The sequence below is a fragment of the Delphinapterus leucas genome, chromosome 2 (assembly GCF_059928025.1).
Source record: "Delphinapterus leucas isolate spDelLeu-1000000601 "Yukka" chromosome 2, BTC_Dleu_Yukka2, whole genome shotgun sequence".
NCBI classification, from domain to species: Eukaryota; Metazoa; Chordata; class Mammalia; order Artiodactyla; family Monodontidae; genus Delphinapterus; species Delphinapterus leucas.
In genome coordinates, this window is record NC_143130.1 from 93745016 (window position 1) to 93757323 (window position 12308).

At 44.3% G+C, this 12308-nt stretch overlaps 1 protein-coding gene and 1 long non-coding RNA gene across 2 annotated transcripts; one reads left to right on the plus strand and one right to left on the minus strand.

Annotated features, from left to right (window-relative positions):
* Positions 1 to 1701: 1701 nt before the first annotated feature.
* On the minus strand, positions 1702 to 8213 carry LOC111181647 (beta-2-microglobulin). The gene is made up of 4 exons (XM_022587199.2): positions 8085 to 8213; positions 4456 to 4731; positions 3850 to 3877; positions 1702 to 2226 (listed from the first exon to the last, which is right to left on the minus strand). Exons 1-3 carry the CDS (start codon positions 8149 to 8151, stop codon positions 3864 to 3866), a joined length of 357 nt encoding a protein of 118 aa, XP_022442907.2. The 5' UTR covers positions 8152 to 8213; the 3' UTR covers positions 1702 to 2226; positions 3850 to 3863.
* Positions 7900 to 10870, plus strand: LOC149750209 (uncharacterized). The gene is made up of 2 exons (XR_016392114.1): positions 7900 to 8830; positions 10514 to 10870. It is a non-coding gene; the product is annotated as an uncharacterized LOC149750209 (long non-coding RNA).
* The last annotated feature ends 1438 nt before the right edge of the window (positions 10871 to 12308 follow it).

Below are 12308 nucleotides of genomic sequence, written 5' to 3' on the forward strand. Positions count from 1 at the left end.
CATCGCAATGAGAAGCCCACGCACCTCAATGAAGAGTAGCGCCCCCCCGCCACAGCTAGAGAAAGCCTGCGCACAGCAACGAAGACCCAATGCAGCCAATAAATAAATAAATTTTTAAAAAATAAAAATTTTTTTAAATTAAAATAGTCAGTATGATAAAGCTACATACTGTATGATTCTGGATAAGGAAAACTATGGAGACAGTAAAAAGATCAGTGATTGCCAGGGGTGGGAGAAATTAATAGGCCGAGCACATAGGAATTTTAGGGCAGTATAATGATGGATACATGTCATTATACATAGTATATACCTACAGAACAAAACACCAAGAGCAACCTTAAATTATGGACCTTGTTGATTATGATGTGTCAGTGTAGGTTCATCAGTTGTAACAAATATACCACTCTGGTGGGGGATGTTGATAATGGGGGAGGCTATGCATGTGTGGGAGCAGGGGGTAGATGTGAAATACCTGCACCTTCCCCTCAATTCTGCTGTGAACCTAAAACTGCTCTAAAAACATAAGGTCTTAATTAAAAGAAAAAAAACTAATAATAATACTGATATCTGGGCTCCATGTGATTTAGTTGCTCTGGATTGGTGCCTGGAAAGCTGGCGTTTTTGTTTTTTTTTAATAGACTTTATTTTTTAGAGCTGGTATTTTTTATTAAGTTCCACAGGTGATTCTAATGTGCATCGAGGGTGGAGAGTTACCAGTCTAAATAAGGCACCCCTCAATCTGCTCAGCTGAGTTCCTACAAGTCTTCACCCAGGTACCCTTGCTCCACTGGTTGGAATTATCCACACCTGTCATAGCTCCATACATCTTATAATTTTACCTCCTTACCTCAGGCCCCATTTACCAATTGGAAGAACCACTACCCAGTAAGTCTCAGCACAAGCAAATGCCTTCCTTAACACTTACCTAAAGTTTTGTTTTTGCATATTGGAAGTTAGTTAGGCAGAAATATAGATAAATATTGGAGAAAAGGGAGCACAGTTGGTGCACTGTTGGTGGGAATGTAAATTGGTACAGCCACTATGGAAAACAGTATGGAAGTTCCTTAAGAAATAAAAACAGAGCTACCGTACAATCTACCTAAGGATTTTTGTTCCCTGAACACATTTTCCTATCACCTAGTTTTTTGGGCATAACTATGCTATACTCTTTATCAGGATATATTTTAATTGTTCAAGTGCATGTCTACCCCTCCACTAAGGCAATTTGAGAGCAGTGTTATGTCTTATTCATCTCGTCAGTACCTAGCACTAACTCACTCAAATTCATGGTCAAATTTTTTTAAATGCACAAAGCTGGTCATCAAGTATAAATTATGCCTTGAAATTTTTTAATCTAGTATTTTTCATTTAGGTATATTGCTTGCTAAAATAAGAAATTCTCCAGATACTTTTGCTCCCTCTTAAAGTCTACACAGTCCTCATTTCTTAGCCCAGGGAACAGAATTCTGGTGAAAAGACAGAAGCCAGGTCTTCCAGCAGATAGCTGTGTCACCCTAAGTCATTTAACTTCTTGCAGATGCTGTTCCTCATTTGTAAAATGCAGATCACTGATGCCCCTTCCACTGTGAGCCAAACCCTATACATCAGGAGTTCACACTCTTTTCCAAGTGATATTTGAAGATCATTTCCCTGTTTGAACAAAGGGATTAGAAGAGGAGTGATATATAAGTACTAAACACATCAAGTTTTACCAGCATTTTAATTAGTGAAACGAAATAACATAAAAACAGGCACAACCATGTCTCATACTAACAGATGTTAAGTAAATATGATTTCATATGACAAAATGTCATCTGCTATAACAAATTTCCAATAATTCTGACAATTATCTTTCCAAAACTTTTCCAAAATTCTAAGAAACATTACAAATTGCAGGTTTACTCTAAATATGCATAGTTATCTTACTACCTAGTTTTGTGTGCAAAAGACAATAAAGACTTTAAATTTGACCAAGATGTTGATGCTGAACATGAGAGTTCTTTTCTCCCCACCTCTAAGCTGCCAGCACCCCCACTACAGCTACCTGCCAAGACACGTCAAATGTGGAGACGTAGCGCCCTAGGTAGAATTATAAAGAAGATGATATTTGTGGTAACATCAATATAACTTCTGATTTATGTCCATAAAGCATAAAAGCGTATGAGTATTAAAAAGCAAGAAAACAGAATTTGGAATTAGTCCAATCCAAATGAGGCATCTTCAAACCTGAAAAAAAGAAAAAAAGGAGTATTAGCAACTACATTTATTTTATTTGGATTACAGATAGCACTACCAAAATTTACCTAACCTGTGCTATATAAATCACTGTTGGTAAAAGTAATAGCTGCAGGCAATTTTCCAGATCCATTAAAAGAGCATATCCTACTAGTTTATCCCACTGGTTCCCCCACAACCTTAGAGGAAAGAATGCTGGTACTATAGTTCAGATCCTGGCTCTACCATTTAGTAACTGTGTGACTCTGGGCAGGTCACCCAAACTCTCTCATGCTCTCGAAAATTACCTTCCCTGTCCTACAGTGTAACAGGAAATTTGAATAGGTTTTCAGTGCCAAGATTTCCCAGAAAAGCTGGATTATCTGCCTCTGGCCTCCAACTGAAGATGCAGAGAAGTCCAATTGCTCCCTGTTTCATGCCGCTAGAGGTACTTGCAAAATACATCTGTTACAAAGTGAGAGAGTGGCATGGACATATATACACTACCAAATTTAAAATACATAGCTAGTGGGAAGCAGCCGCATAGCACAGGGAAATCAGCTCAGTGCTTTGTGTCCACCTAGAGGGGTGGGATAGGGAGGGTGGGAGGGAGATGCAAGCGGGAGGGGATATGCGGATATATGTGTACGTATAGCTGATTCACTTTGTTATACAGCAGAAACTAACACAACATTGTAAAGCAATTACACTGCAATAAAGATGTTAAAAAAAAAAAAGATACGTCTGTTATAGTAGCTTTACATTAGGTTACAACAATCTGTTTCCATTTCTTTCCTCTATTGGACTGGGAGCTTCTAGAGGCAACCACAGTGCCCACACACTTAGGAACGGTGCGTCTGCAGAACCATGTCACTCTTCCCTTCTGGCTGAATAACAAAGCAACTGCCATGCAAAGGAAGGGACGGTTCACTTTTGAAGGCACAGAGATGCCCAAGGCAGAAATGGCAGAAGAAAGAGCAAACCCTTGAAGGTGCTGTGGGTAACCGCAGCCTCTGTCCTGTCACAGCACACCTGTAGCTCTTCTGTCCTCCCTTTAGAGGGTCAGTGATGCTGGCAGAGACACACCCAGGGTCACATGCCTTCCTCATGCCACCCCACAGGAGAAGGGAATGTGACCCTGTGGGGTTCTTCTCTGCCTGCTAAATTGCTACCCTGATGAATGTCCTCCAGACACTGAGGGTTATCATATGAGAGCTGTCTATAACAGTCCCCAGGATAGTGACATTAAAAAAAGATTTTCTGGGGCTTCCCTGGTGGCGCAGTGGTTAAGAATCCGCCTGCCAATGCAGGGGACACAGGTTTAAGCCCTGGTCCGGGAAGATCCCACATGCCGCGCAGCAACTAAACCTGTGCACCACAACTACTGAGCCTGTGCTCTAGAGCCCGCAAGCCACAACTACTGAGCCTACATGCCACAACTACTGAAGCTGGCGCGCCTAGGCCCGTGCTCCGCAACAAGAGAAGCCACCACAATAAGAAGCCAGCCCACCACAACAAACAGTAGCCCCCACTCCCTGCAACTAGAGAAAGCCCACACGCAGCAACAAACACCCAACGCAGCCAAAAATAAATAAATAACTTTATAAAAGAAAGATTTTAAGATTAGAAACTTACCTCCGTGATGTTGGTTACTGGTCTCGATCTACAGAAAAGAAAATGGAGAAAGAAAAAGAGAAACAGTTAAGTTTCACTTTTGAAATACTATGTACTAACAAATGTCTAAAACTGTTATAAATAAAGCTGGCAGAAGAGCCCACTGTCCCTCACCGTGAGTGCCTCGTTAAGAAAAACCCAGCAGGTCCCCACCTTGCCTACTAGCCTTAGATCCCAAGCCAGCCAGGGAACTGAAGGAGTCTAGGATTGGAGGGCACTACCATAGCAGGACTTACAGACAAGACCGGTGCCTGCCTGAGACTCTCCTTGGTCCTGAGTATCCCTGAGGCTATCAGGAAGGCCCAAGGAAGCCAGTAGGGAAGAATCATTGGGAGCGCCTGTGCACTTGTGGAAGTGCTGCTACTGCTCCCTGCTCTCACTACAGGGAAACCACTGTCTCCGTGACCACGCTGTGCAGAGATCTCTCAGAAGGTGCCACTAATCAGAGCTTTAATAACATTCCCTGATAATCCCAGTATGCAGATGTTCTTATATCAAGGCAGCTTTATGCTGTGGCTATGTTCAGATACAACTGTCAGCAGCTAAGGAAGGAACTTGAAAACTTACCCCACTTAACTCTCTTGGGCTCTCTGAGAGTAACGTGTTTCACGCGGCAGCAGTACTGATCCACTGCGTTGGGAGTGAACTCAGCGTGGACCAGAAGGTAGAAAGACCAGTCCTTGCTGAAAGACAGGTCTGATTGCTCCACTGCCATCTTCTCCCCATTCTTCAGCAACTCAATCTCAATCTGGGGTGGATGGAACCCAGACACATAGCAGTTCAGGTAATTTGGTTTTCCATTCTCTGCGGGGTGTCGTGAGTAAACCTGAACCTTCGGAGGACCTGAGGAGCAGCAGGGGAAGACAGATGAAATTGCAGAGTATTTCGCTTGGGGCTACCTTGGTCTAAAGCTAGATCAGGCCCCAAGTGTTTATATTTGATCCTCCATTTCTCCCAATTCCATTTCCCCTCATGCCAAATGAGCTTCCATTTTTCCAAAAGGCAGCCTCCATTTTCTGGGATAAACCATGACTTCGTATCTTTCCCACATAATTCCCCTACACGTGCCTTTCAGGCTTTTTCTAGCAGATTTCTCTTAACATCTTCTTCTGTCAGTGAAGATTGTGCTGTATCTTTAATAATCTTTCTGTGGAGAATCTCAAGAACTTTTCATTGGCTCCTCAGCACGCACAGAATTCCTTATCACTCAAGAGTCTCCATGATTTGGCCGTAATCTACTTATCAAGCTTCGTTTCTCACTTCACACTCCCTCCATATTAGCCACATCAAAAATTCCCATTATTGGGCTTTCCTGGTGGCGCAGTGGTTGAGAGTCCACCTGCCAATGCAGGGGACACAGGTTCGTGCCCCGGTCTGGGAAGATCCCACATGCCGCAGAGCGGCTAGGCCCGTGAGCCATGGCCGCTGAGCCTGTGCGTCCGGAGCCTGTGCTCCGCAACGGGAGAGGCCACAACAGTGAGAGGCCCACATACCGCAAAAAAAAAAAAAAAAAAAAATCCCGTTATTGTACGCTGTTTCAACCCAGTCAATTTTCCCCCCCTATGTTTACTCCTTTTTTTTTTGCCTCCTGCCTAGATCCACACCGATCAGACTTCTCAATATATGCCTAGTACAGTGCCTGGCACACAGCAATTGCTCTGTAAGTGGCAGGTGTAATTATTGTTACCTCCTTGCTCAGGTTCCTAATAGAGTCAACCCAAAGTATATTTCTACAAAACACAACCTCCTCATCGTGTCCAGAGTTTATATGACAAATCTCTATCTGAATCTGTATCTGATTTCATGAGCTAGAAAACAAAGAAACAAAACTGAAACACCTACAGGAGCTGGCAAATACCTTAAATGAAGTTGTTGGGCTGGGTAAGAACAATAGGGAAGGGTGAGGACTATGGCAAATGGGAGAGAACATACCCTCCATTAGGACCAGGTGGAGTAATGCATGTAACAGTGGAATTTGTATTTTTAATCAGCATGCTCAAGTGATTGCCATAATCTGCCAGGATGGGAATATTGCATAATGCTACAGAACAGTGGCTTCCAAAATGGGATGCATGTCTAGACCCTCCATGGGGATGTGTAAAGAAAATATTATAAACTCTATTTCTATATTTTTCTTCCAAAGTGAAGTGTTACTGCTACTGAATATACAGACCGATATAAATATATGTATATAACCACTTAAATACAAATACACTCAGGGTACAAGATTATAAAGTTCAGCTCATCCTCCATGTCCAGTGGTAGAGAGAAGGTGGAGTACCAGGCCACTCTGACCAGATGTATCTGTTTAGAAATGTCCCATCACCAAAGAAAAGGTCCCTAGGCCCACCAAGAGCTAGACTGGACATACCATGAAGCCCTGATATTTTTTCATAGTTCAAAGTGAAAATAATTCAGAAACCTCTTTGCATTTGAGCTTCTAATAATTACAACATGTAGGTGCTACAGTAGTGAGAGCACAGGTTCATCCCACCTGGAATTGTCTCTTTGAGGGAGCTAGGCAGTTTGTGGGGTTTTTTTTTTTCTTTTTTTTTGGAAGAATATCACAATAGTGGCTTCTAAGAAGAGGAGGTGTATCAGACAGGCCTGGGTTTGAATCTGCCCTCAACCACTTACTGGCTAAGGATTTGGGGGAGAGTTATTTGAGTTTCTGTAGTTTAATTGAAAAATTATCTACACCCAGAGTGAAATCAAACCCACATAGGGGAAAGAGCAGAAAATAGATCCCCCAGAGGGAATCACAATTACATGTTTCTTGTATACGTTCCAGAAATGGCCTTGTATATCTTGCAGGCATGTATTACTTAGGAAGTTTTCAAATTCAGGTAGTTTTTAATGTCGGCTTGCTTTTTTTCTACAGCTATATGCAACCACAAATATCAATAATAGTGATAATACACACATTATGCTTCTTTTCTAAATAAATTTTAAACTAACTTCCTTTTTCTCATGAGCAACAACAAACAAACATACACACAAACAAACAAACAAAAAAAAGCCCGCTTCACAGAGCCTTTTGTGAGAGAGAAAAATCTGAGGGTCCGGTATATTGCAGGGTATTTAGGAGGTACTGAGTCAGTATCCATGGTGTCCCTGACAGACAGCTTGGGTAAGCATGTTGATTGCTCTTATCCCTAGTTTTACCACCTTTCTGAATGATAAACCTTCGCTTACTCAAAACTGAAAGTACATACTCAGTTCATCTTGGAAAGAACCAGGCAAGGAGCTAAAGGAGGAGCCCTCTGTGAAGAAAGGCAACAGGGGCCCATGTCCGCCCAGCCTGCTCCCGAGAATCTCACCCCAGAAGGCTGTGAAAAACGCACGGATTACAGGCAAAGGGCTCACGACCCCCCAAATGCTCTGGTCAGGCTCTACTGTCTGCCATAAATCCCCTGCGTAATTAAGTTACTTCAGCTCTTCTAGCCTCCCTTTCCTCATCTATGACAAGCTGATGATAAAGGCATCCTGTTTACATCGTAGACGCATTTCACAGTTAAATGACATACAGCACATAGCGCAGGTCAGTAAGCCGCCAACGGGTAGCTCTATGATTATTATTAAGAGCGACAGGTAGCGGGAACAAGACAATGAACGACGTGAAGCGCTATGTAAACACCTCAGGACATTCCACAAGAGTCGCGTGCAACTTCCTCGCCGTGGTTTGGTCGTCGCGGATTTGGGGAAAGTGCAGAGAGGCAGCTGAACCTGGCGGGCGCCTGGAGGAAGCTCGAGGCCCTCGGGCTCCCAGCGGACTGATACACCCTGGCGGCGACTCCCCCAAAGCCCACGCGTGGTCTCCGCCCAGTCGCAGCCCCCAACCCAGCCCTTTGGGACCCGCCAGCCCGCCCTCAGCTCCCGCTGCGCGGGGGAAACCAAAGGCCCCGCGAACCAGCGGAAGAGAACCCCTCCCCCACCTCGGTCTCTCTGTCCCGACCCACCCGGTGCGGGCGTGCCAGAGGTCCCCTCCCCCCCTCCCGGAGAAGCCGGTGTCCTGGGGTCGCACCCCCTCCCCACTCCACACCCCCCCCCACCGCCTCCACAGCCCGAGAAAAAGCCGCATGCTACTCCACCGAACCTTGGGAGCGGGACCGGGGGGTACGGAGTTAGTGCCCAGTGGCTGCGAGCGGGACAGGGACGGGCTGGTGGAAGAGGGAAAGGGAGGAGGGGACACTCACGCTGGACGGCGTCCAGGCCAGACAGCGAGAGAAGCCCGAGCAGGACCAAGGTCACGAAACGAGCCATCGCTACAGGAGAAGCTCGGGTGGCGGAGTGACGGCCCGGTCCCGCGGCCGCACTTAAAGCCAGGCCCAGGCCGCCAATCAGAACCCTGCCCGCCGGGCCGTCACCGGTCTCCTAGCGAGCGAGGCCCTGGCAGGTTAGAAAGAGGGACTTCCCGGTTTTCAGTTTCATTTTCTGATAAGTCTCGTGATGCTTAGGAAGGCAGGGTTGAACCGGGTGGTTTCGCTGTCTGTACATCGGCGCCCTCTTATCAGGGGTGCGCGTCCAAGCTTGGGGCGCGGGCCGCCCACCCGAGAGCTTCAGTCTGGAGGAACCTTCGCTTTTCGGAACAGCATCAGAAACGCTAAGGCACTTGCTCCCCAAGCATGCCCCAGCGAGTTAGGAGCCTAGAACCTGGTTTTCGATCGGGAAAACTGAAGCCCAGAAAAATTAATGAGGGTAAGGACAGAGATTGAGTGGTACTGGGCAGAATCAGAACTTGGGTTCACAATTACAGCCCGGAAATACGCTGTAGGGCTTCGGGATTCTTTGGGCAAGAAAAGTCGTCCAGAAACCTCGAGGCCTCATGAGGACAGCTCAGAGAACCGTCCAGAGTGAAGGAGGACCTGCTTGCTTCCTGAGTCCCTTCAGGGAAAACCCTGTGTGGAGAAAGTCTGGCCTGTATCTTGCCTCTGTAGTTTAGGTAATTTTCTTTGTTTTGTCGATTTGTGGGGAAATGACCCCTGATAGTAAAAGGTAAAAGCAGTAACTGCTTAGAGTGTTAGACTACCGACCCTGTGAGGAACATCATTCCCTGCGAATTACCACACTAGAATGGTGCTTGACATGGAGTACATACTTGGTAAACTGACTGAATGAGTGAATGGATGGATGGATGGAAGGATGGATGGATGGACCTACGAATGAAAGAACGAGCGAACATGCGAGGGAATACGTGAGTAAATATTAGGATGTAGGAATTACCCCGTTACATTTTTATGGATAGGAAAACAAAGGCTAAGTGTTAGATTTCAGACGGGCCTGATTCATTTGTCATTCGTGCTTCAGACACTTGGAAGATAGAGGACTGGGCAATTTTAGTGAGAATTTGGGTTGCATCTGCTGTGGGCCCAGCCAAAGAAGCTAGGCCTACTGACTCTAGAGCGTGTCAGTGTTAGACTCCTTAAGGAAACCTCCACTCCAGAGATACCATAAAAAGATGCTGACATCACCTGGTGGCTGAGAACAGGGATCTTTTCTGAGTGGAACACTCAGAAGAGGGAGTGAACCATGGGGAGGGGGAGGGGCAGAGATCTTGGAAATCACCCTGGTTTTCACTTGAAGGGAGTTGGGTGGTGCTTCCCCAAAGAGCTCAACCAATGTCATCTGGATTTCTTCTACATGTTTGTAGAGGTTTCAACTATCCCTACTGTGGTGGTTGTGTCTAAACTAGAAAAAGTAGGATACTCTCCCCAGACCTAGTGAAAGGAGATAATGCACAGAGAGAGCCCCAGGGAGCACAGAGGGAGTGTTCAGTAATGATTAAGAAGTATACTATGATTATTTATGCTAGTTACCTATTTTTTCTACCAGCTCTTTATAACTCTCTCGAAATGAAAGGATAATGGTTAGGCATAAAGTTATGAGTAAAGACACTCCTGCCCCTCCCTTTTGTTTGTTTGTTTGTTGTTAACTCATTTAAGGGTCTTAACGCCTGGAATGTTAGTGTTGAATTGTTTTCTAGTGCCTTGGGAGCATAGGAAGAGACAGGGCTGGTGGTCACCTCTATATTCCTTGTTTACCACATCACAGACAAATACTGGAGTACTTAAAATTCTTAAAAGATAGAATCTGATCTATTCACTTGGAAAACCAGTTTTTAAAACACTTTTACAAAAAAAACAGTGAAGACAGAGAAAATTATATTTTTTCAGGGTTTTTTTGTTTTTTTTTTTTAAAAAGGAGACCACTGTTTGCCTAGGAGGGCAAACTTCTGGAAATGTACAAACATGACCTTTTAACAAGTGTTATCTCCCATTAGTGGGATGAATGACAGAATTTTTTTTCTTGGCCTAATGACTTTTCTAAAAAAATTTTGTACAATAAATGTTATTCATAATAGTAAATATTTTCTGAATGTGGAAGAACTGGGACTTCATACACTCTTTCTGGGAATGGAAAAATGGTACAACTACTTTGAAAAACAGTTTCAGTTTTTAAAAAAGTTAAACATATGCTGGCCATATGACCCAACCACTCCACTCTAGGTATTTACCCAAGAGAAAATGAAAGTGTATTTTCATGATGAGGACTTGTACAATACTGTTCAAAGCAGCTTTATTGGTAACAGCCAGAAATTGGAAACAATCCAAACTTCCATCAACAGGCGAATGGATGAACAAACTGTGACAGCTATCCATACGCTGGAATACTATCAGCAATAAATAAGGCATGGAGGCTTCCCTGGTGGCGCAGTGGTTGAGGATCTGCCTGCCAATGCAGGCGACACAGGTTCGAGCCCTGGTCTGGGAAGATCCCACATGCCGCGGGGCAACTAGGTCCATGAGCCACAACTACTGAGCCTGCGTGTCTGGAGCCTGTGCTCCGCAACAAGAGAGACCGCGACAGTGAGAGGCCCGTGCACTGCGATGAAGAGTGGCCCCCGCTCGCCGCAACTAGAGAAAGCCCTCGCACAGAAACGAAGACCCAACACAGCCAAAAATAAATAAATTTTTAAAAATCATTGAATAGACAAGGCGTGAACTATTGGTACACAGAATAATGGATGAAATAATGAGGCTGAAGGAAAAAAGCAAGACAAAAAAAGAGTACGTGCTGTATGATTCTTTTTATTTAAAACTCTAGAAAAAGCAGACTAATCTATGTAACAGATGGTTGGTTTCCAGAGGGTGGAGGGAGCATCAGGAGCCTAAGGACACTTTATCCATTATCTTGAGTATGATGATGGTTTCTCAAGTGTATACATGTAGTAGAACTTATTAAAGTGTATACTTTAAGTATAATTTATCATATGTCAATTACACCTCAGTAAAGCTCCTTTTAAAAAAAAATAACCTAATAAGACTCCACGCTTCCAGTGCAGGGGACATGAGTTCAGTCCCTGGGCAGGGAAGTTCCACATGCCACGTGGTGCGGCCAAAAACAAAAAAAAACACAAAAAAACCTAAAAGCACAGGTACCTGTATCTTTGTTAGGCCAAGGAAGAATGAAATCCTTGAACAGAAAGCAAAAGAAGGATACTGAAGTGGGGAGAAAATAGGAATAGGTTAAAGCTCAAATGAGTTGGGTTGCACCTCAGTGGATCTCAGTCAGCACTTTTCTGGGGGTGAACTCATCAGACAGCCAGAAAATCCAGGCCCCCTGGAAGGAGAGGAAAAAACACACGTAGGGCATTTGTGCCTGGGCTCTTTCAAATGTTATGTCACTAATCAAAGTGTGGTACATGCATCACAACATCAGCAACACCTTGGAGCTCTTAGAAATGGAGACACTCGGGCCCATCCTAGACCTACTAAATCAGAGCCTGCATTTTAACAACATCCCAGGTGAGTCGTATACACATTAAAGTTTGTGAAGCTGCTGACCCAAACCACAACAATCCAGAAGGTAGGTCATACTTTCTTTTACAGATAAAGAGACAGTTTCAGAGAATTAAGATGCTCGTCCACGTTAGCTCTGAGCTATGATTCAAATGCTGGTCCATGTGATTCGAAAGGCCTCATAATGTCCACTAGACAACCACTTCTGAGAAGGGGTTAGTGGGAAACGGTTCATTGGGTGGCTTGGATCAGGGCAACGATTAAAAGCATATGAGAAGGTGCAGACAAGCAGGAACAAGTAACACAATGTATAGTAGTTTTTATTTAACTCACATTTGTTTTTGTCTGCCCACAAAAGTAATATATGCATGTGGTAGAAAATTGGAACAATCAAAAACCTATAGGGAATTCCCTGATGGTCCAGTGGTTAGGACTCCAAGCTTCCACTGCAGGGGCCCAGGGGTTGATCCCTGGTTGGGGAACTAAGATCCCACAAGCTGCGCAGCGTGACCAAAATAAATAAATAAATAAATAAAAATTTTAAAAAATTAAAAATAAATTACAAATACGAAAAACTATAAAGAGGAAATTTAAAACCACAGTGACCCTCCAACCCAGAGA